Below are 25706 nucleotides of genomic sequence, written 5' to 3'. Positions count from 1 at the left end.
GCAGAGACTCTGGGATCGAATACAGCTGTCAGCGGTACCTCCGGCTTGGTCAGTCGTCCCTACTAACACAATTGGCAGTGTTAGCGGGTGGGAAACCGGTGGGGTATGTGTCCTGGTCATAAAACTGCGACTCCTACTGGTCGGTCGGGGCGCCTGTTCAGCAGGGAGGGTATCTGGGGGAAATAACGTGAACCTCCGCACCCGTTAAAACTCGCCCAGTGAAAACTCCTCGCTGTCAGGTGAAAATAAGCGGCTGGTGACTCCACATGTATCGGAGGAGGCATGTGGTAGTTCTACACCCTCCCCAGGCCAACAGTGGGGCAATGCGTGCAACGACCAGGAAGGGAATTGGCATAACGACTAAATTGGGATGGGTGAAAAATACAGAAAGCCCAATTTATTTTTATAAAATAAAAAATAAAAATGACGGTAAGAGATGAGCAGAGAAATGTACAGAATAGTTGTTAGAGACAATAAACAAAATATGGTTCTTTCTTGCAAGTCAAACATTTACTCTCTCTCATTTAATCTATTTGGCTCCCAGACCTGCTTTGTAACACAGTTGCTGCTGCACAGTGATGTTTTTTTTTTGTGTTTATTCGTGTGTGTCTGTGTGTGCATGATTGTGTATTTACATGTGTGTTTTTGTGTGTGTGTGTGTGTGTACGTCTGTGCACATTAAAGTGTACGGTATGTGTGTCTGTGTGTGTGTGTGTGTGTGTGTGTGTGTGTGTGTGTGTGTGTGTGTGTGTGTGTGTGTGTGCGTGTGTGTGCGTGTGTGTGTGCAGGAATGTCCAAGCCAAAAACGAAGGCATTGGTAAAATTCTGCACATTTGGAAGAGACGCTGCTTCCTGTATCCATAGACTCGTATCCTAGGCGACAGTGGATTAGGAGGTACAGCAGTCGTCTGGTAAGTGGAAGGTTCCAAGTTCGATTCCCGTTCCTCCCGGGCAGTGTGTCGAAGTGTCCTTGAGCATTTCCTTTTGAGATTCCAAGGTTTGTTTGTGCATCTCAGATCCTGTCCATCCTGACACCTTCCTTCTACAGCACCAATATGCAGACAGCAGTGGTGATTAGAAAGCCCATGTGTCCTCCAATGTTAGGTGAGACAACGGTTGCTATGTGCAAAACAAAGGTTGCTATATATCAACAGAAATCTAATAATAATATGGTGTCTTATTACTGGATCTTGTAAACAAGTCACTGTGGAACAGTAATATCATGTTTTTCCAGTGTTTTACCTACGCTACCACTGCACAGAAATTAGGCATTTTCTTTCTAAAGTGGTTACAGGCAGCCATGTTGGAAGAGAAATGACTGCACAAACATTCAGTGCAAGGCCACTATTGTAGTAACGCACGTAGAATCTGGAATCTCCTGTGTGTGCGTGAAACTGAGTGCATTTTGTGTCTCTAAATCTTCACACATAAACACAATATTAAAAGTAAACCGAAGATGAACCAGGGGGTGGGGGGCTGTCACCGTGGTCACGTCTCCCCTGAAGCTGAACACAAGAGACAAGACTCTAGTAATCAAGAGACGAATCCTGGAGCTGCTCCATATAGACAGTGAATAGTAGAACAACTCGCAGGACACTAAGACAGTAAATTGTACTGTGATATGATGACACTATGACAGTAACCATGGTGATTGTATTGGGATATGATGACACTAAGACAGTAACCATGGTGATTGTACTGGAACTATGACAGTAACCATGGTGATCTGAGCTGTAAGTCCTATGTATAAAACTAATTTGGATGTTATATTTCAACTTAATACTCAAAGTTGAGTGTCGCTCAACTCTGATGCTCCTGATGACATCACAAATTCAAGTCCTGCTGCTCTGATTTCCAATTCATAGACATTGATTTAAAGGTATAATCTGTAATAACCTCAAACAGCGACCTCATTTACATTTAGTCATTTAGCTGACTTACAAGTTTTGTACAACAAGACAGCAGGAAGGGTACAACTCTATCAGCTGAGTAACAGTGATAGGCAAAAGAGCCCTGCTTGGTATTGCACTTTGTTTAAATTTGTATGTTTTCGTCTGATCGCGCCATTTGGAGTTTAGTAACTTGTTATACTGTGAACGCCTTCAGTGTCTGAGGTGTGGCCAGCAGTTGCAACCCCTACCCCAACCCCCATCCCCACATAACTACAACCCACACATCAGACCAAAACCAAAAATGTAAACAAAGTACAAAGGACCTAGAAGTTGTTGTTTGACAGCATTACAGATTATACCTTAAACTTGAACAGCACAATGTAAATTATTATAATTATTTGTTTTTTCAAAAATACAATTCCCCCATCCCCTCCAAATACAACCACATGCCTCTTTCCATACCTTTTCACCTAACAGCTAGGAGTTTCCCTGGTCCCTACAGTGGTAGGCAAGTGCTTAGACCTCTAGTTTCCCTGGTCCCTACAGTGGTAGGCAAGTGCTTAGACCTCTACACTACCCAGCCACACCGTACATTCAGTTTTAAGGTGGATTTTTAGCACAGAGAGAGAGAGAGAGAGAGAGAGAGAGAGAGAGAGAGAGAGAGAGAGAGAGAGAGAGAGAGAGAGAGAGAGAGAGAGAGAGAGAGAGAGAGAGAGAGAGAGACTACTCTAGTCTTTACTGTTTAGCAGTGGGGCATATTTACATGATATTCAAGTTCAACTTCAGGACTTCATCATCCCAGATGGGAGATTTGGCTTGCAGCAAAGTATGACACACAACAACATTATACATAATAATTACAACAAACAAAAAGAAACACACCTCATTAAAGACGGCATAATGGAAAGTACAGGGGAGCAAAGATAGCTCTGGTGAAAGCGTATAAAAGGTCATATCACGGTCAGAGTCGTATTCTGAGTAAGCAGTTTGTATGCATCTTATTATATGACTCATATTGTACTCACGGATATACCAGTATACAGACACAATATGAACAGAGAGAGAGAGAGAGAGAGAGAGAGAGAGAGAGAGAGAGAGCGAGATAGAGAGAGCGAGATAGAGATAGAGATAATTGTATAATAAAACACAATATACCTGTGCCCTAATGATAAGGATCAATGATAAGCGCTCAATGAAGAAACCCAGTCCCACTACCAAAAGAAAATCTTACATTCCTATAAATAACTATGGAACTACAAACTAGGAATGTATTACATGGCCCATACTGGCATACTGGTAAACAGCATTGCCAACTTCAATGTGATGTGATGTGAGCTCCAGGTATTAACAATGCTGAGGCTACATACTGTACCCTACCACATGGCCCCATGGCCACCACAACCCCATGATATTGGCACCTCATCTGATGATGGCCACATCAACTTACGGAGAAAAACAAACTGCAAACACCATAACTTCAACTTGCCATGAAGCCATGACTTCTCTATCCTTCCTATCCCATCAACAACATTTTACAAGTTATTCAAGCCGTTCACTGTCATTCAACTCCCCATTATACCACCTACCCAAACATGTCACTGGCTTGTCCATTAAGTTAAGTTAAGTTATTATTATAATCTTTTGCCCAGGGACAGTGCACATTAATCAACATCTTCAGTTTCCACATCAATGTAAATGTGCCAGCATTAGCTAATTAACTAGTTTTCATCTGTAGTCCCTGCCTACCATGCATGTCTTTATGATGTGGAAGGAAACCAGAGTATCTGGAGGAAACCCACGCGAACACAGGGAGAACATGCAAACTCCACACAGAAAGGCCCCCTGCTGGGGTTCGAACCCAGGACCTTCTTGCTGTGAGGCAGCAGTGCTAACCACTGTGCCATCGTGCCGCCCTCAATTATAGATGGAATCTTTCCTCATCTACTGTACATAAAACCTTCTCTCTATTACCTTCCCTCTGGTAATTGAAATGCTTCTCCACTTACTAGGCTTAATCCTCATCCTAGCCCACTTGAGATTCTTATTTAACTTCTCTAGTAACCTTTTTGTACAAGGCACTGTCATGGTCACCAGAGTAATGTTATTCATGTAAACCCTAATTGGTGGGAGGCACAGCCCGCCCTGCCATCCCTCCCCACCTACCACCCACTTTGATGCTCTAATAATGACTTCCATCATCACCATTGTGAATACTAATGACAAAATGAACACCCTGACATAATGCCTATCTCAATACCATAGTCCCCTCCAAGCTCGTAGTCAAGCTCAGAGACCTGGGCTTGAACTACAACATCTGCCAGTGGGTCTTGGACTTCCTGACAGGAAGACCCCAGGTGGTGAGAGCAGGCAACTGCACCTCCTCATCCATCACTTTCAACACATGTGCCCCCCAGGGCTGTGTTCTGAGCCCCCTCCTCTACTCGCTGTACACACATGAATGTGTGGCACAGAGGAACAGCAACACAATTATCAAGTTTGCTGACGACACAGTTGTTGTGGGCCTGATCTCTGCAAACGACGAGAGGGCCAACCTGGGAGAGGTAGAGAACCTGGCACTGTGGTGCCGGGAGAACAGCCTCTCCCTGAACGTCAGCAGAACGAAAGAGATGATTGTGGACTTTAGGAGGTCAGGGGCTAGGGACTACAGCCCCCTCAGCATCGACGGGGCACCGGTCGAGAGAGTGAACAGTTTTAAGTACCTCGGAGTCCACATATCCGAGGACTTGACATGGACCACACACATTGACAGTGTAGTGAAGAAGGCACGGCAATGCCTCTACTTCCTTAGGCGCCTAAGGAAGTTCAAAGTGAGTCAGAAGATCCTTAACACTTTCACTGCCCAAGCTTAATTCCTTTTTACCTCCTTGAATGCCCAGCACCACTTCAATGTTAATAACGTTAATATCGCCTAATCTATGTTTTAAATTATGGCTATGTGCCATATGCGCTTATCAAAGACTCATTTTCCAGACAACATTGTCGTAGCAGATTGTTTTTTTATCGCTTCATTTCCGTTTTCTAGCATTTTGAAAAGCACTCGTTTTCATGGGAAAATGAAGACATTCCATGATAATCGCCCTTTACTGGAATATTCTAGAACGTTGTCATTTTTCGGCCTATTTATGAATCGCCCTCAAATAAACGCTAGATTATCGATAGTACATGTGCACGCACGCACGCTCTGGCCGCAAGCTGAAAATCGATTCTCCTATTTCCTGACCGCTCGCACAGTCAATCAGCCATATCACATAATCACATAAAAGCTTATATCTCCGTGAAAACGAGTCTGATTATCCTAAGACTGGTAACATAGATTCCTTACCTGAGATCAGATGGTATCCAAATGGATTATTCCAATTCCTGATCGGCATTCGAAAAAATCTATCCTTTTATTGATTCACCGTGTATACTGTAAAAACACATAATCCCCGCTGCTCTGAGGCTCACTAGTGGAGCTTATCGACCCCGGCTGCGTGAGTGAGAAGTAACATGTGGAGTCAGGGATTTCTCATAAATTTTCATTAATGCACAATAGAGAGCATCCTGACTGGTAACATCACATCCTGGTTTGGGAATAGCACCGCACCGCACACGACCGCAGCAGACTACAGAGAGTGGCACGTTCAGCCGAACGCACAATTGGAGGTGGGCTTCCCACTCTCCAGGACATTTATACCAAGCGTTGCAGGGCCAAGGCTAAGAGAATAACCTAAGACTCTAGTCACCCAAACAACTGCCTCTTCTTTGTTGCGGTCAGGCAAGCGCTACCGGAGTCTCATGGCCAGTACAGAGAGACTAGAAGGAGCTTCTATCCCCAGGCCATCAGGATGCTCAATGACTCCATGTAACAACCCATCATCTACACTCATTGCACACACATCCACATGCACACACTCACTTTTAAAACAAACCGTAACAGTCACTTTAGACAATTTAACGCTACATTATATTTATCTATTATTAAAGAGATTTGCACTAAAATCATACCTCATTTGCAATTTACCTCAATGTTTTGTACCTCATTTTCTGCATTGTACCTCACTGTTCATTTTTACTACTTTAGATTGTATATTGTATATTGTATATTCCTCTTTACTTACTTTTATTTTTACTTACTTCTTTACTGTATGAAGCACACTCTCAGGGGCTCATACAGAACCAAGCATTTCACCGTAAAGTATGTGTATTTTATTGTGATATTTAATAAACAAACTTGACCTTGAACTTGAACTATCTCTAGTTCCTGCCATACTGTTATAGTATATATATATATATTACTAAAACACATTCTAATATCTTGGAAGTATGCTTTCACCAAGTTTACAATCACCCCTGGCACTCTAAAGAAATCAAAAGCAGTCCAAATAAGACTACTGTATGTGGTACTGAAGCAAACACATTTACCAGGCCTAAAAATACCACATGTAAATCTTCTTTCACTATCTTGGCTAGGGTTGGGCATCGTTTGGATTTGAACAATTCCGGTTCCGATTCCGATTCTCCATATCGATTCCTGTTCTGAACGATTCTCGATTCCGATTCTTTGAGGTGCAGGTCACAGCTTATTTCGCAGGAGATTTTTTTTTTTTGAAAATTTAAAAAAAAATTCATACTATTCACATTTTCAGTTGACTTGATACAGTTTAATTTGTTTGCTGTACTGTAACTAGGGTATTAATTAACAAAGTTAAAAAAAAAACTAATCTTGGCTGCCTGAATCTGGTGCCATATAATGCTAGTGTGTTCTATGCACCCTGCAAAACCTGGGATTTTCTGCACTGTGGTATCTATTAATTAAACTATTCATTTCTAGATAGTTTTGTAGCCTCTGTGCCACTATGCTGAAGAAAGGATATAGGCAGAAACTACCTTAACCTCTTAACCCCTTAAGCCCGAGCGGTCCGGTACCGGTACGAGATTGATATCACGCCATAAATAGATGAATACAGAACGTATTAATTAATGTTGCATTTCTTTTTCAAATGTAACCAAGAGTAAAGACTCTAACCCTATCAAAACAGCAGTCAAAGTGTATATTTTCAGCACATTTCTTTTGAATCAAGGCCCTATTTGTATGGCATGATGTTGACTAATACAGACCATTAGGGGTGTAATGGTACACATATTCATATTCACATATTCACGTTATCAGGACAGTGGCCGTGCTTCAGGACCAGGATGACAGAGGGGGTGTTGAAGTCCCACAAACAACTAGTGACACTTTTTATATTGACATCCTGTTACCTCTCTGTCTTATGTCACTTGTATGATGTACTATTATGATTATGATATATACTATTATAATTATGATTATGATGCACTTGTATGATGTGGTATATTGAGCATTTAACATGTATATATAGAGGATTAAATATAAGTATGTATTATAAGCTTGATAACAGGACAAGTAGGCCTCTGATCTAAGCACCAAATGCGCACTAAAAGTCAGTGATTTATGAAGAATGTCTTTTGTATTCTTTCTCCCTACTTGTGTAAAACTGTAAGAACTGTGAGCTGTCGGAATGTGGCCTCTGTATACGACCTTGAAGATTCCACTCCAAGGAGCTGAAAGGCAGGGTGGCACATTTTAACCCTTGCCTGCCCTGTCAAAAGGGAAAGCCATTATACATTTAGAAAACCACATGTATGATGTATGATGTATGAGGTTTTACACATGTACGATGTGGAAAAACATATCAACCAATGTTTAAAGTATATGAGTACTGTATTGTACATGTATATATAGGCTATATCTTTCTTTCTTTCTTTCTTGCAACATGCAGTGTTGCGTTAGAGATCCTGTGTAATTGTGCATTCTTTTGTAACTCTTCTCTTTATAATTAAAACTTAATTTTTAAACTGGACCATCTCTTCTCGTTATTCTTCCTAATACTGGTAAGCCACAAGCAAATATTCTTTTAGCTCCAAACCTGGTTGAGCGTTGTATTGGAACCATGGTTTTGGCCGTTTTGGAAGATACCTCTCCCTCTGATGGTATCTTGTCACTGTTTTAAATTTTTTTAAATTTTTATTAACATTTATAGACAAACAACACTTACACAAAAATGAAACTAACAACACAATAAGAAATAATCCAATGCACATAAATGGTTACATGGTTAGCATGGTTAGTTATCTGGTTCCACTTCAGTTGTTTTTCCAGGTACTTAATACAAAGACTGATTGTGTACCGCCCTTAAACAGGTATACAAATATAATACCTACTCAAAAAAATTAAATACTGACTAAGGCATACATGTGTGATATGGGTCCAGAGACCCTCCTTGAACTTCTTTCTTCCCTTATCCTTTTTTTTATTAAATTTCTCTTTGCCTTTTGATTCACCCATATACAAACCACATCATCCCTGAATATTAATACAACACTGTTAAACAGACATAAATAATAAAGTACAAAAAACATAAAACAATTGTAATACCCAAATTTTTTTTTAATTAGAAATACTAACTAAAGCAAACGTGTGTGACATGGGTTCAGAGACCCTCCTTGAACTTCTTTCCTCCTTTACCCTTCGCCCTCTTGTGTTGCATTTGGTTCTTCCTCTGTGATGTCGTTTTCATTCCCTTTATAATCCTCCCACTTTCCCCATCTTTCCCCAAATTTCTCTTCCTGTAGCCTCAGCATGTGCGTTATCCTCTCCATATCCTGTATCTCCTCTACTATTCCTACCCATTGTGCTATTGTCGGTGGGTCTTCCTTGTACCACAGTCTCGTTATTGCTTTTCTGGCCGATATCAATTTTTTTTTTTTTTTTTTTTTTTTTTTTTTTTTATATATGTCTGTTTATTGTTTTTTTTTTCCAGTGCAACCAACATTTACAAATTATATGTACTTGAAAATTTTCTATTTGAAACACAAAAACAGAATACAAAGAACAGCAGACATCAAGACAAAGTGACATGCAGACAAAAAAAAAAAAGACAGTTTCAGAAAGAGATTTATAGTGTTGGTAATAAGAAATATATAAAAGAAAAAGATATATATATAATAATAATAATAATCATAATAAAGTAAAAATAAAGTATATAATAATAATTAAAAAATAAAAAGTAAATTAGTTTTATTTTTTAAATAAGGCGATACCTTTGAAAAAGTGAGTACAGCAATTCATAGGTCAACCAACTCTGGTGTTGATTTGGTGCATCAAAGGAAAAAGTTTGAAGGGGAGGGATGGGTGAGTAGTGTACCAAGGGTATTGTGTGAGTGAGTATCAGTCTGGGACTATGGGAAGGTGGGTCCTCTCAACATAGGAAAAGAAGGGAGCCCACATAGAAAAGAACTTGTCTGTAGATCCTCGGAGCGTGTGTCGGATTTTTTCTAGTTTAATACAGTTAAGAATAGATTTAACCCAAAGGGCATGGGAAGGGGGTGAGGAGGATTTCCACTAAAGTAGGATTAACCGTCTCGCTAACAAAGTAACAAAGGCCAAGACCTCTTTGTTAGTATTTGTCAGTTGTAATAAGGGTGAGGAAACACCAAATAGCGCAGTCAAAGGATCTGGTTCCACCTGAGTACTGCATATTTCAGAGAGTGTATTGAATATGTTTTTCCAAAGGTCCACTAGGGATGGACAGCTCCAAAACATGTGCACATGGTTTGCTGGGGACCGATTACATCGTGGACAGTTAGGTTTCACACTTTTGTAAATTCTGGATAGTCTCATTGGAGTCCAGTGAGCTCGGTGGATGATTTTACATTGGATGAGACCATGTCGAGCACAGATGGAAGAGGTGTGGACCTTTTTGAGTGCTTTTTCCCACATGTCGTCAGATATCGCATCCCCCAATTCCTCCTCCCATGAGGACTTAATAATATTTAAGGAGGTGGACTGTAATGACCATAGTTGCCTATAAATTCTCGACAGGGAGCCCTTTAGAGTGGGAAGAGGGGTAAAAAAATGTCAAGTTGTGTTTCACCAGGAAGGATGGGGAACTGGGTATCTAAGCTGCGGACATAGCTCCGGATCTGTAAAAACCTAAAAAAATTACTTCTGGGGAGACCGTACTTAACCGATAATTGTTCAAACGTAGCAAAGGTATTGTCGATATAGAGATCTTTAAATGTTCTAATACCGAGACTAGTCCAGGTTGAGAAAGCGCCATCAATCATAGATGGGGGGAAGGCCGGGTTTGAGGCCACCGGGGCAGCAAAAGATGTTGCGTGAAAGCCAAAGTGGCGTCTAGATTGGTTCCAAATTTTCATTGTTGATTTGACACATACATTTTTTGTAAAGGGGATATAAGGTATAAGGGCCGATATCAACATTATCTTTATTAAATACTTGTCCCCCCCCTGTATTCCCTCGTGTGTCAGGTCCCCTAAGTAAAGCACCAGTCCCGTTTGTGGTAATCCGTATCCTAATATTCTGATCATTGCCTCCCCTATCTCCTCCCAATACCCCTTCAGCTTCTGACATCCCCAGAATATGTGCGTGTGATTTGCCCCCTCCTTCCCACACATCCTCCAGCATGCTCTTTGTGTTGGTGCATATTTTCCCTTCAACTCTGGGGTTATAAAGAATCTGATTATGTTTTTCCATCCAAACTCTTTCCATATCCTCGATCCTGTTGTTGAATGTTGCACCTCGCATATGTTACCCCATTCCTTCCCTGTTATTCTCATCTCTAGTTCTCTCTCCCATTTCTCCCTTATGTAGTCTGTCGTGTGTCCCTTGCTGGTCATTATAGCCCGGTACAGTGCTGATATTACCCTTCCTTTCCCTCCTTCATATGCCCTTATTATCATCCTAATTATTCCATTCTGTTCTTCGTCCTTGTCCCCTCTTATTTCTTTATTATAGTAATCTCTAATCTGTAGATATCTGAAGTGGTCCCTGTTTTCTAGTCCAAATTTCTCCTTTAATTTTTGTAATGTTTGCATTTCCCCCTTCTCTATCATTTTGCATATCGCTGTTGCCCCCCCCCCCCCCCCCCCCCTCTCCCACCTCCTGAATCCGTGGTCCAACCTCCCTGGCTTGAATCTCTTGTCATGTGCTACCCATCTCAGAACCCCTGTCTGTTTCTCCAATTTGTGTGTTTTTACTACTCTGTTCCATATGGTCAAGGTGCATTTGGTGATTGGATCTAACAGTCCCTCCTTTTCTTTGAATAGTTCCCTATCTCCCACCAGAGCTTGTATCTTGTATCCCTCCCCTTCTTTTTCAATGTCTTTCCATCTTGCCTCATATCTGTCGTTACACCAGCACGTCACTGCTCTCAGTTGTGCTGCATAATAATAATCTTGTAGGCTGGGTACTGCCATCCCTCCCTCTTCCTTTGGTAGTTGTAGTGTTTTATATCTGACCCGTGATCTTCTCCCCGCCCATATGAACCTCGATATCAGTCTGTCCCACTCCCTGAATTGATTCTGTGGTATTTGTATCGGTAGCGACTGGAACAGGTACAGTAATCTTGATAGTATGTTCATTTTAATGACCTCTATTCTTGAATTGAAGTCCAAGGGCATTACTGTCCATCTCTCTAAGTCTCTCTTGATGTTCTGATTTATCTGTGTATAGTTCGCCTCAAACAGTTTCCCCACCCCTCTCGTGATGTTCACCCCTAAGTATTTAATCTTGTCCATGTCCCATCTTATCCCGTACTGTTCCCTAATTTCCGTTGTTGGGGTATAGTTCCATGCTAAGGTCTGTGTCTTTGTCACGTTTAGTTTGTATCCTGAGTAGTGGCCATATTCCTTCAGTAGATCCATCAGTGCCAGGAAGCTCTTGTCTTGTTGTCTCATGTATACTATCACGTCGTCCGCAAATAGGCCTAGCTTATATTCCGTTCCCTTTATCCTTACTCCCTTGATGTCCTCGTTCTGTCTGATCAGTTGTGCCAGTGGTTCTATGAAAACTGCGAAGAGCGTTGGTGATAAACAACATCCCTGTCTGGTAGCCCTCTCTAATCTGATTCTATCCGTCAGGCTGCCATTCACCTTAACCCTCGCTGTCGGTTCTTGATATAGCGCCTTGATCATCTTCATTGCCCTCCCGTTCAGTCCGAATCTCATCAATGTTTTATATAAAAATGTCCAACTCACACTGTCGAATGCTTTTTCTGCATCTAGGCTAATCAATACCGCACTTCCTCCTTGTTTTTGTATCTCCTCCACTATGTGTAATGTCTTTCTCTCGTTGTCCTGTGTCTGTCTCCCTTTAATAAATCCAGTTTGATCTTCATCTATAATGTCTGGCATAAACGTCTCGAATCTTTTTGATATTATTGATGTATACATCTTGTAATCCACGTTGAGTATGGACACAGGTCTGAAACTACTACATAATTCTCTATCCTTCCCTTCCTTCGGTATCGTGGTGATTATGGCTTCCTTCCACGAGGGGGGCATTTTGCCCTCTTCCATCGTGTGTCTGAATGCCGCCCCTAACATGGGTGCTAATTCTGTTCTAAATGTCTTGTAGAATTCCGATGGGAATCCGTCGCTCCCCGGAGATTTGTTGTTTTTAGCTCTACTAATTGCCTCTTCCATTTCTCGTTCCGTAATTATTTTATTTAATTCTTCATTCTGTTCTTTCCCTATCGATGGTAACTCTAGCTTCTCCAGATAAGCTTCTATTTCCTCTTCTCCCGCTGCCTTTGGCTGTGTGTATAGCTTCTCATAGTATTCTCTAAATGTCCTCTCTATTTCAGCTGGATCCCTCAATATTTCATTAGTCTTTGTATCCCTTATTGTGTGTATCGTGTTTAGCTTCTGTTGCGTCCTAATTCTCCTAGCCAACAGTCTGGTCGCTTTTGGTCCCCCTTCATAGTACGTTTGTTTCATGAACCTTGCTTTCTTTTCTATTTCCGTCAATAATTCCCTATTTATCCTGGCCTTTACTTCCTTGATTTCTCCGAGCGTTTCTTGTTCTTTTGATATCTGGTGTCTCCTCTCTAGATCCTTCAGCTTCCCTATCAGATTGTGATATGTCTCCGTTCTGGCCTTCTTCAGCATTGCTGTCTTCTCCATCAATTTCCCCCTTATCACCACCTTCAGTATGTCCCATAGAATGTTCGGGTCTACCTCCCCGTTGTCATTTTCCTCCTTATACCTGGCTATCTCCTCCTTGATCTGACTCACCACCCCCTTGTTATTTAGTATTCCTACATTTAGCCTCCAGATCGTGTTCCTCCGTCTCCCTTCTAGATCTACTGTCAGATATATGGCACTGTGATCCGATATGTCCGCTACTCCTATTCTACTCTCCCGTACCCTATAACTGTCCCCCGTCGTCATCAAAAAATTGTCTATTCTCGCATATGTCACGTGTGGGTGTGAGTAATGTGTGTATTCCCTGTCCATGGCGTGCATCCCCCTCCAAACGTCCGTAATTCCCATTTCCGTCATTTGAATATTCATATATCTGCTGATTTGTGTCCGTCTCTTCTTAGTACTCGTGGTGTCTATGTCGTGATTCAGTACCACATTAAAATCTCCTGCGCATATCAATATCCCTTCTAGTTCCATCACTATCATATCAAAAATGTTCTCATATAGCTCCCTCTCACTCTCCGGTGGTGCATACACATTCACTAACGTTACCATTTGACCCTCCATTTCCCCCTTCACCAGAACAAATCTTCCCTCCTTGTCTCTTACTTCCTTGATCAATTCAAATTTGACTGTGTTTTTGATTAACGTAATTACTCTTCTCCTCAGGGTCCGTTTAAAGGAACTATAGTATGCATTTTCATATCCAAATCTTTTCAGTTTCTCATGATCCTGTGCTATCAAATGTGTCTCCTGCAAAAAAATCACTTCCATCTCACTTTTTTTACACTTCAACATCACTTTGCCCCTCTTTATCGTATTATTCATTCCATTAACGTTTAACGACATCATTTTTATCCCTTTAACCTTTGTCATCTTTCTTCTTCTTTCGTCTGTTAGTCCCCCCCATGTCACAGTTATTCCCCCCTCCGGTTGTAGCCTCCGCTCTCTTCACCGAATACATATAATGATTAACATAAATAAAAAACATAAACTTTACATAAAGTGCTCCCAAGGCGTTCGGGGGGTCCCTTTGTCCCCCCCTGTCCCCTGCTGGTGGGTGAGGAGTACCTGCTCTCCTAGTGAGAGGCCTCCTCCTGACGGCTTGGGGGTCTGAAACCCTTGCCCCCATCCGCTCGTCATATTTGTCCAGCCTTCTTACTGTTTTTAGTGCTGTCGAGCTCCTGGTCAAAAGCGCTCTGTCTTTCATTCTGTTCAAAGATCCCCATTTCCTAGGTCCCTCTCAATGTGGCTCATATGTTCCAATGTCTCTCCTTCCTCCTAAACACGTGTGTGGTGTCCTCTGTGTACCCCTCTTACTTTCTTTTCCTCCCCTCTATTTTCTATGTGATGTTTATTTATCCCCTTAATTCCTTCCAACTGTGTCACTCGCAGCGTGTGTCTATGTATTTGTTTCAATATGTTCTGCGTTCCGTCTATTATACCCAGTGTTGGGACTAACGCGTTACAAAGTAACGCGTTACAGTAACGAAGTTACTTTTTGCCGTAAATAGTACTCTAACGCATTACTTTTTAAATTCAGTAACGCTACTTACGTTACTGAATGGTTTGTTAGTTCGTTACTGCGTTCTTTGTATGTAGATTCATAGCGAGCGTCCTTATTTCGCCTGCGTTTGTTTCGGTTACTGTAGAGAGCGTCTATTTCTTTCCGTAGCCTCATTTCTGGTTTGCGCATTTCTGATTGGCCACTGACTGACGTTCTCTGACGTTCTCTGACCAGACAGCGTCAGTCAGTGGCCACTGGCCAATCAGAAATGCGCAAACCAGAAATGAGGCTACGGAAAGAAATAGACGCTCTAGTAAACAACAAGAGGACGCTCGCTATGAATCTACATAATAAGAACGCAGTAATAATGAACTAACAAACCATTTAGCAACTACTTGGAGAGATAATTAATATACAACATGGAAACGAGATAAAGAACATGTTTGAAGGGCTGCTGGAGTCAACTGGACTAACGTTACATCTCGACCACCGCAGACTGGTGAGTGCAATGTGTTCACTGAAACTCAAGATCAACGGATTTTGACTGTATGAAATCTGCCAGGGAGTCATAATACTAATCAAACAATATAAATATAGTCCTTTCATGCACAATTGATATCCTAACTATTCTAACGTTGCAATGCTTTGATTGATATCTTAAACAACGTTGCAAGATGGTTATGAATGAATGAATGAATGAATGAATGAATGAATGAATGAATGAATGAATGAATGAATGAATGAATGAAAACTTTATTTAACAGATTGCAGAATGGGTACAATACAGTACGGCTCAATACATACAATTGTTAAGGGGATGCAGACCTGAGAAAGACGTTTGTCTTGTTTCCATCAGGGTCCCCCATTTTCAATTCATATAGACATTTATGACATACACAACATACATGACATTTATGGCATAGGGACATATAGGTATTTAGTACTGATACATTTGTGACATAAGCGGTATTCAAATATACAGTACTGTTACCCCTAGATCCTGACAGAGTATATACATATGATGGGGAGGGGACTGTACATTAGGAGGGGGTGGGTGGGTGGGAGAGAAATATACATACGGCGGGGAGGGAATATATAATGAAACGCTCTAGACCACATTGCTTAGCAGAGTTCGGTGATGTGAATGGAAACTGTCAAGTTGATCAACCGATTTTGAGTATATGGGGCATGGGACTTGAGCAATTTTTTTTTTTTTTTTAAATAACTAAATAGTTACTTTTCACAGTAACTCATTACTTTTGGGTGTAAGTAACTAGTACAGTAACGAAGTTACTTTGAAATGAAGTAACTAGTAAAGTAACTGAGTTACTATTTTTCAGTAACTAGCACAACACTGATTATACCTAATTATATTTCCATTTATTTCCTTCATCAGTATGTGTATTATGTGTCCATGTTTATGTTATGTTTGTTCCTATATCCTGCCTCTACCTGGGAATGTGTGTTCATGTATATGTTATTTCCACTGTTTTAGCTTTTTTGGCTATTCTTTTAGCTCCAAACATGGTTGAGCGTTGTATTGGAACCATGGTTTTGGCCGTTTTGGAAGATACTTCTCCCTCTGATGGTATCTTGTCACTTTTGTAGCTTTTTTAGCTCCTCAGATAGTATTCTGTCACTTTCTAAATGTTAGATTTACAAAACTGCACTTGACGTTCAGCTCATCTTACGAGGAGAATAATATATAGTATTATTGTCATTCGGGGAGACACATGACATAGAAATACTTCATTCATTATGTATAGATCTTAGGTGTAATATGTAAAGATGTCTGTCTTTTCTCTAAACTAGCGTAAAGAGGACAAAATAATTTGTAATCTATTTCATTCAATGACAGCAACCATTTGAAAAATTACACCCTCCATATCAGCTGTATGAGATGTACACTCACCAGTGCCCTATGGATTTACGAGGGAAGGATTATCACTTAATTAATGGTAACACTATTTGAACACTCTCAAGTAGATTTACTAAGGAAAGGATTATCACTAAATCTTGCTTGCTAAATAAAATATAGACCCTGCAACTCCCATCAAGATTAACACCTTGACGCGAGGGGACAGGGCGAGCATACAAGATCTCCGTCTTCGATGGACCCATCAGATTCATAGGGGTTTGAAAGTCTCGGCCTTGCAGGACACTGTGGGGGCCGGACGAGCAAATCACTGATTTATGGGCTTATCAAACTGAACGGGAATTCTGGGGCTTAATACAAGTACTAAGACACGTTACATCCTCTCTCCAGGCACCAATGCACTCCAATGGGATTTATCCTTCAAAAACAATCATACATGTCCTCTTCCAAAATAGGAATCTCATAATACAATCAGATGATGTCTTCTTGTTCTACTGAGGATATGGTTGCAAACCGTACATTGTATCAAACATCACAATGACTTTCACAGGTTGTGTAACTGGCCTGTCAATGATACAACGTACCATTTGCAATAATTTCAGTAGAAAATATGAAGACACATCTGATTATGTATTATGGGACTCAAACCCAAACTAGTATGTGAAAAATTCAGCCCGACCTAAACCAACCCTAGTCGTCTGTTCCTATTATGGTTCAGGCATAAATGTAATTAGCATTAACATGTCTGGGGTGATTACAGTAATGAGAACAGGTAAACAAAGTCTGACTTCTAATCAAATCAGCTTCCAATTACCACACTCCTCAACACAGCTTCAGGATAGTAATCAATGACTTCAGCAGTCTAGTTTTCTCTCTGCTGAGTTTACCATCAAACTATTATATTCTGTATGCGTGTGCGTCTGTATGTATGTATGTATGTATGTATGTATGTATGTATGTATGTATGTATGTATGTATGTATGTATGTATGTATGCATGTATGTATGTATGTATGTATGTATGCATGTATGTATGTATGTATGTATGTATGTATGTATGTATGTATGTATGTATGTATGTATGTATGTATGTATGTATGTATGTATGTATGTATGTATGTATGTATGTATGTATGTATGTATGTATGTGTGTGTGTGTGTGTGTGTGTTTGTGTGTGCGTGCAGCCGTGCACGTGTGACTTTGACATGCTCCTGTGTAATTAAAGCTCCAACACTGACTTTTTGTATTATTCAAAGACACTGACACACAGGCATCATTGCCCAATGAGTTGCCTCAGCATTATTGCTTCAAAACATATGAACATCTTTATTAGACATTAGAACAGGCTTTTGAACCTACAGCTCAAGTCACGTGTATTCCATGTATATTTATATGCTGTACATACAGGACAGTATATGAGTTTATGTATTCCATGTATATGCTGTACTTACAGGACATGTCAGTTTATGTATTCCATGTATATTTATGTGCTGTACATACAGGACAGTAGATGAGTTTATGTATTACATGTATATAAATGTGCTGTACCTACAGGACAGTATGTGAGTTTATGTATTCCATGTATATGCTGTACCTACAGTACAGTAGATGATTTTCTGTATTACATGTATATGTATGTGCTGTACCTACAGGACAGTATGTGAGTTTATGTATTCCATGTATATGCTGTACCTACAGTACAGTAGATGAGTTTATGTTAAGTTTATGTCCCAACTACAAAACCTTGAGGCCTGCTTGCTTGCCGTCAAAAAATGGATGTCGCAAAACTTTCTACTCCTTAATGCAGATAAAACTGAGATGTTAATTGTTGGCCCCCCAAACCACAGAGGCCTGTTTCAGGACATCTCCCTCAACTTTGATACCTGTCATGTATCCCAGAGCTCCACCATAAAAAACCTCTGAGTAATTTTTGATTCCTCCCTCTCATTTAATGCACATATAAAAAATGTCACCAAAATTGCATTCTTCCATCTTCGTAATATCGCAAAAATTCACCCCATTTTAACTCTGGCTGATGCTGAAACCCTGATTCATGCTTTTGTCTCATCACGTCTGGACTACTGTAATGCACTTTTTTCAGGCCTACCTAATTCAAGCATAAAAAATCTTCAACTCGTGCAAAATGCGGCTGCACGGATACTAACTAGAACTAGAAAATGTGATCACATCACACCAGTTTTGTCCGCCCTACACTGGCTTCCTATCCAAGCCCGATCTGACTTTAAAGTGCTACTCCTCACCTACAAAATTTTTAATGGGCTTGCACCGCTCTATCTATCCGATCTCATCTCCCAATACTCGCCCGCTCGTGCTCTGCGCTCACAAAATGCGGGGCTTCTATCGATCCCTAGGGTTAAAAAGAAATCCGCCGGCCACAGAGCCTTTGTCTACCGCGCTCCCTACCTGTGGAACAAATTACCTGCCGTCATCAGGTGCGCCTGCTCTGTTGAAGCTTTTAAATCCCTGCTTAAGACTCATCTTTTCTCTCTCTCCTTCAACCTACCCTGATCTCACCTGGTCGGGGACTGACCTTTAGATTAATCTGTCTAGTTTAGTTAGGGTACAGGGTACTACATGGTACCACTGGGTAGTTTACTACAGGGTAGTTTAGTTAGGGTACAGGGTGCTGCATGGTACTACAGGGTACTGCATGGTACTACATGGCACTACAGGGTACTACATGGCTCTACATGGTACTACATGGCACTACATGGCACTACATGGCACTACATGGCACTACAGGGTACTACATGGCACTACATGGTACTACATGGTACTACATGGTACTACAGGGCACTACGGGGTACTACATGGCACTACATGGTACTACAGGGTACTACAGGGTACTACGGGGTACTACATGGCACTACAGGGTACTACATGTCTGCTCTTTTGCAGCACCACAAACATGGGAACTCTCTAACTCTCCCCCCCCCCCCCTCCCCCCCCCCTCCCCCCTTCCCTCCCCCCCCTCCCTCCCCCATCTCTCTGAGTGCCCGTCTCCTGGCGCTGACTAAGGTGATGGATGCCTCGGGGTCTTGGCCAAGATTGTAGTGACTGCTCTACATGCACCTCCGAGGCCTTGGATCAGTTATTTACCGTCGTCTGTCCGTGGTCCTGTCAACTGATTAACAGTATTAACAGACGGTTAACAGATTAACAGTCAACGCGGTTTCATTGCTGGGTTAAGTACTTCTATTCTATTCACATAATATGCTTACTTCATATATCTACTCCATTCACATATGCTTACCACTTGTATCTATTGCTATGTCCGCCCACTACAATCACATGAGCTGTCTAACGCCTGTCCCGTCTCCCTGTCCCCCTATGACTTGCTGTCCTGGAGTGCTGACCGGAGTGTCGGACATCCCGTGATGAAGGCCGGGAGGTTGCGACCCCCTCTGCGTGCCCCCCTGTCTCCGGAGGTCTCGTAGTGGTGACCGGAGTGCCGGACGTCCCGCGATGATGTCGGGGAGTTCGCGACCCTCTCTGCGCCGCCCCCTATCTCCCTGTCTCCGGCTGTCCCTGAGCAATGACCGGAGTGTTGAATGTCCCGTGACTAAGACGGGGAGGACGTGACCCTCTTTGCCTCTTTTATCAAATAGATCCTTTATCTTTAATCTTTCAAAATGTTCAGTCGCTATCGCTATTAGCTTTATCTTTAATCTTTCAAAATGTTCAGTTGCTATTGCATGCACTCATCTGTGTTTCACTACACACATGAGTGCATGCTTACCAACTGTCCGTCTGCAACACTACTATCACCAACATCTAAGAAGGGAGATCCCCCCTTGAATGGCCCTTCTAAGGTTTCTCTCCTCCACACTGCCTGTGGAGCTTTTTTCCCTATTGTTAGGTTTTAGTGAGTTTTTCCTTACCTTCGCGTGGGGTATGTCTGGGAGTGCTTGCATTCTTTAATTAATTTTTTTTTTGCATTCATCTAAAAATTTTTGGACCTTATGGTGTTCTTGTTCTGTTCTTGACTTATTGTTATGTTTTCTTCTTGACTTGTTTAAAGAAGACCTGTACGGCCCATGGGGACATTAACGTGTGTTGTCGGGCCTTATAAATAAATTTGATTTGATTTGATTTGATTTGATGTATTACATGTATATGTATGTGCTGTACTTACGGGACAGTGGACCTGTTCTCTGGCAGGTCCAACAGGACAGGTGGTTCAGCCGTCTGGGAATGGTTAACGGGTCGGATGGTGTGGGACACCGAGTCTCTGACCCCTGTGGAACACAGAGAGTCAAAGGTCAGTAATCTATCCAAACTGCGCTCAAGACTCAAAGCTTATGCTGGGAACAGACCAGGGCAGAATAGCCGCAAAGCGCCATAAACAAATTTCTCATACGAGCAGTGCGCCTGGTTGTTCACACACCAGCAGCCATTCCCCCACGGCGTGCCAGTCTGCTCCGCTGTCATGGGTAGAGCTGCTATAACCCCTCCCCTCTGTGTGTGTATGTGTTTTTTTTTGTATCCACTTTTTCTCCTTATTTTTCTATTTTTCTCCCATCCCAATTTCGCCTCGCCAATTCTCCCTTCAATTCTACCCTCCCCTGTCTCGAACGTTGCTAGACTATGCCTCCCACTGGTCGGTTGCAGTGTGGACCAAGCCTTGCATCACGTGTCCCCTCCGGTACACGAGGAGGCAGCTGTCGCATCTTTTCACCTGTACAGCGCGATCTCTCAGTAGCGAGGAGTAACACGTGGGAGGCTCACGCTGCCCCTGATGCTTCCTGATTCTGCTGTACAGGCGCACCAACCGACCTGTAGGAGTCGCTGTCCACAACGTCCAATCCCCACCCACCAGCTTTCCCACCCCTAGCACTGCCAATTGTGTTAGTATGAACAACCAGCCAAGCTGGTAGCAACGCAGAGAGCTGGGCTCAAACCCAGCATCTCCTGCGTTAGTGACGAGCGCCTTGTCCACTGCGCCACTTAGCCGCCCTTGTGTGTGTATGTGTGTGTGTGCAGAGAAAGACACACACACATACACACACAGAGGGGAGGGGAGGGGTTGTGGGACAGTAAGTGGATAGAGAACAGAGCAAGGTGATAGAGAGATACAATGGAGAGACACGTTCTCTCTCAGGTCCGAGAAACAGGTACAAACAGAGACAGAAGGGTTTAAAATGCTCTTTTGTAATCACAGGTAGAACTGATATTTATCATGGAGAGAGAAAGTGTCTCTTTCCATTGTATCTCTATCACCTTGCGCTGTTTCTACCCTCGCTCCAACCCCTCACCTCTGTGTATGTGTGTGTGTGTGTCTCTCTGCTATGAATTGAAAATGGGGGACCCTGATGTAAACAAGACAAACGTCTTTCTCTGGTCTGCATCCCCTTAAAAATTGTGTGTATTGAGCCGTACTGTATTGTACCCATTCTGTAATCTGTTAAATAAAGTTTCCATTCATTCATTCTGCGTTCCCTCCTCTCCTTTCTGCAATGGACTGCATTTATATATATTTTTTTTTATTATCTTTTTCCCCCTTATTTTTCAGTTTTTCTCCCCTCCCAATGTTAGTCGTTATGCCAATTCCCAATCCCCTTCCTGGTCGTTGCGCACTCTACCCCCTACTGTCGGTCTGGGAGGGCGGAGACTATCACATGCTTCCTCCGACACATGTGTAGCCAGCCCACCACTTCTTTTCACCTGGCAGTGCGCAGACTCTCACTGAGGCCATGGTTACACTGGGTTAAAACAGCATTTTCGAATGATTACGTTTGCATGTCCAAGTTAAAAAGAAACGCAGTTTTGGCAGGAAAACGTGTTTTCCTAGTGGCAACGCTCAAAAGGTGTTTTCATTTTGGAAACTCGCCGACAATGGTGCCATGTAATTTGCGCAAGCCGGATACGGAGCCGTTCTGCCCAATGCCCATGCACAGTAGAGACCCGCACGGTTATTTCCAGTGTTTACAGCAGAGCTGTCCCAAGTAGCTGCGGCTACCAACGTATTGTCAAGTTATTGTTATAAGGAACCCAGTACTCCTAACTACATTCCCTTAACAATTGTTTGTATTGAGCCGTATTGTATTGTACCCATTCTGCAATCTGTTAAATAACGTTTACATCCATTTATTCTGCTAGCATTAACGTTACTACGCTGCTAGCCACAATGCTATACTGTTATAATGGCATATCCCAATCACGTTAGCACGTAAGCTAACAAATCTTTTTGTGAGACTAAACTCCGCTCTTGGTGGTCAATTGTGTTGATGTTAGTTTTGTTTCATCAACAAATCATCAACAAATGAGGCAGAACACACAGTGAATGTATCCGTTTTTGTTTATTGCACTTTATAATAAACAAAACCCTCCTGCTCACCTACAAATCCCTTCACGCCCTGGCACCTCAGTACCTCACTGACCTCCTCCACCCCTACACTCAGTCACGGTCCCTGCGATCCACGGACACTGGTCAGCTCTCCATCCCCCGAACCAGACTGCGGACGTTCGGGGACAGAGCTTTCAGTGTGGCAGCTCCCACCCTCTGGAACTCCCTCCCCGCAGAACTCCGCACCACCCCAACTCTGGACTCATTTAAAAAACTGCTCAAAACCCACCTCTTCAACCTGGCCTTCAACCCCTAACTTTCTCACTTTATATGTATGTGTTGTGTCTGTCCACTATGTTTGTTGACTTGTTATCTCCCCCCCCCTTCCCCCTTATGTAAAGCGACCTTGGGTCCTCTGAAAGGCGCTATATAAAACGAAGTATTATTATTATTATTATTATTATTATTTCTTGCTGAAAAATAAATGATTTTTTGATCCACTTTTTTCTCCCATTTTCTATTTTTCTCCCATCCCAATTTCGTATCGTCCAATTCAACCCTCCCCTGTCTCAAACGCTGTTTCATGCCTCCCACAAGCCGGCTGCAATGTGGACGAAGCCATACATACTGTAGCACGAGTCCCCTCCGATACTCGAGGTAGCAGCCGTTGCATCTTTTCACCTGCGCGGATTCGATCTTTCAGCGTCAGGGGTCTGCGCTTTGGAGGGACGCTGGGTTCGAACCAGCATTGGAGGTGAGTGCCTTGCCACTGCACCACCTAGCCGCCTACATTAACATATTACAACCTTATTATCGTGTACAGTAAAAAGCGATATAAAATATAATGTATATAATATATATATTTATATATATACTTATAATAATATAATATATAAAATATAAAGTTATTATAGCTATATCATTTACATTTAGTCATTTAGCTGACGCTTTATCCAAATTGACTTACAAGTTCTGTATGACAAGTCATCAGGAAGGGCACAACTCTATCAGCTGAGTAAGTAATGTTCATCAAAGTGTAGAGTGCTACAGTGTAGGTTAGTATATTAGGACAAGTGCATGACAGTAAGGTTAGTTAGATTTATTTTAATTTTTCATAGATTTTTTTTCATTTCAGATAATGGTTGAAGAAAAAGTATTCATATTACTTTTGAAATACGAGTAACAAGTGACAAGGAATATATGACTTTTGTTTTTAGTAACACAGCCTGCTGGTGGCACCATGCTCTCACATTGTGGTGGGTTTGAACCCACTCTTCATCACCGTATGGTACACTGAGTGTGTCTACACTTAGTATGGGTGTGCCCAGTGGGAATTGAACCCCTAAACCTGGCAGTGTTAGTGCCTTGCTCTAGCCCACTGATCTACAGGTGCCCTCTCTCTCCCATTGTATTTGCCCTCAGCCCTCATTCTGGCCGCATGCCGTGTTGGTGGGAATAGAATTTAGGGTAATTTGCTAAATGCCTAAGATGAACTTTTTCCACTTCTGATATCCACTCTGAGTATTAGATTTTAAGTATGGGCTGATAACAGGCATCTCATGTATTGTGTCATAATGGCCGCCCATAAACTTATATTAGATTGTCTTTGGTATATAAAGGAGCACTTCCCTGAAAAACAATGCTGATCTATTTTGCACATAATCTCAACACATATCCCAAAACTAACAGTTTTGCACACATTAATTTAGTTAGATAGATAGAAAGATAGAGGGCTATCGAGAGCGAATGAGTTTGATATACGTTTTGAGTTTGATGTCACTGGAGAACATTGAGTCCTTGAGTTGTGTTAATTACAGCTCAGTGAAACAATGGAGATGAAAAAATAGCGACAATAGGAGAGCAACAGGGATTGCTATTTTTTCATCTACATCAGCACTGATTGAGATATAATTAACACAAGCACTGAACAATATTGCCACAGGGTTAGTATAAAATATCAACCTCTCTCTCTCTCTCTCTCTCTCTCTCTCTCTCTCTCTCTCTCCTCTCTCTCTCTCTCTCTCTCTCTCTCTCTCTCTCTCTCTCTCTCTCTCTCTCTCTCTCTCTCTCTCTCTCTCTCTCTCTCTCTCATACATGCATATCTACCGTAATTCCCTCTAATAGTAACCCCGCCTTGTATTTGTTTCAACTGTAGCGGATACCAGGCTTGTATTAGGAGGAGGCATGTATAAGAGAGAGGCCTATATTTCAAATTTTCAAACGGATCATAATGAATAAATCAACATTTTGTGTCAGTTTGAACCCAGTAAAATGTACTGGGTTCATGTATTGAAACCAAGTACTGTATGAAATACGGTAGTAAACAGTGCAATTACACGGGTGGTCAAAAAAAGTTAAATAAAGTAAAATAGTGCAATCACAATACTGGTATAATAATAATAACTTTGTTTTATACAATTCTGAGGTAGGCTTACTCTCTTGGTAAACATTAACACCATACCATTATATGGTATTTACTGCACAGCCAGGCCAGCATATAACAACAATAACAAAATATATTGCCTATGGTAAATCCGTTGAGGGAAATACCGTAATTCCTCTAATATACATGAAACCCGGCTTGTATTAGGAGGCCAGCTTATAATTGCTTAGCTCAACAGCGCACCCGGTCATTAATAGAGACCCGGTTTTTAATTGAATACCGGTTACTATTAGAGGAATTACGGTATCTATCTATCTATCTATCTATCTATCTATCTATCTATCTATCTATCTATCTGTCTGTCTGTCTGTCTGTCTGTCTGTCTGTCTGTCTGTCTGTCTGTCTGTCTGTCTGTCTGTCTGTCTGTCTGTCTGTCTGTCTGTCTGTCTGTCTGTCTGTCTGTCTGTCTGTCTGTCTGTCTGTCTGTCTGTCTGTCTGTCTGTCTGTCTGTCTGTCTGTCTGTCTGTCTGTCTGTCTGTCTGTCTGTCTGTCTGTCTGTCTGTCTGTCTGTCTGTCTGTCTGTCTGTCTGTCTGTCTGTCTGTCTGTCTGTCTATCTATCTATCTATCTATCTATCTATCTATCTATCTATCTATCTATCTATCTATCTATCTATCTATCTATCTATCTATCTATCTATCTATCTATCTA

General features: G+C 41.7%; 1 protein-coding gene across 1 annotated transcript in view; it reads right to left on the bottom strand.

Annotated features, from left to right (window-relative positions):
• The window catches only part of mmp17a (matrix metallopeptidase 17a), a 178956-nt gene that overhangs the window by 42601 nt on the left and 110649 nt on the right, over positions 1-25706 (bottom strand). Inside the window, exon 5 of the mRNA XM_084325150.1 lies at positions 20463-20565. Within this exon, the coding sequence (XP_084181276.1) occupies positions 20463-20565 (103 nt within the window). The remainder of the gene's footprint in view (positions 1-20462; positions 20566-25706) is intronic.

The sequence above is a fragment of the Notolepis coatsorum genome (genome assembly GCF_963971535.1).
Source record: "Notolepis coatsorum genome assembly, chromosome: 11".
Classification (NCBI taxonomy): domain Eukaryota; kingdom Metazoa; phylum Chordata; class Actinopteri; order Aulopiformes; family Paralepididae; genus Notolepis; species Notolepis coatsorum.
Note: the sequence above shows the minus strand (reverse complement) of the source record. Positions and strands in the feature narration are given on the sequence as shown.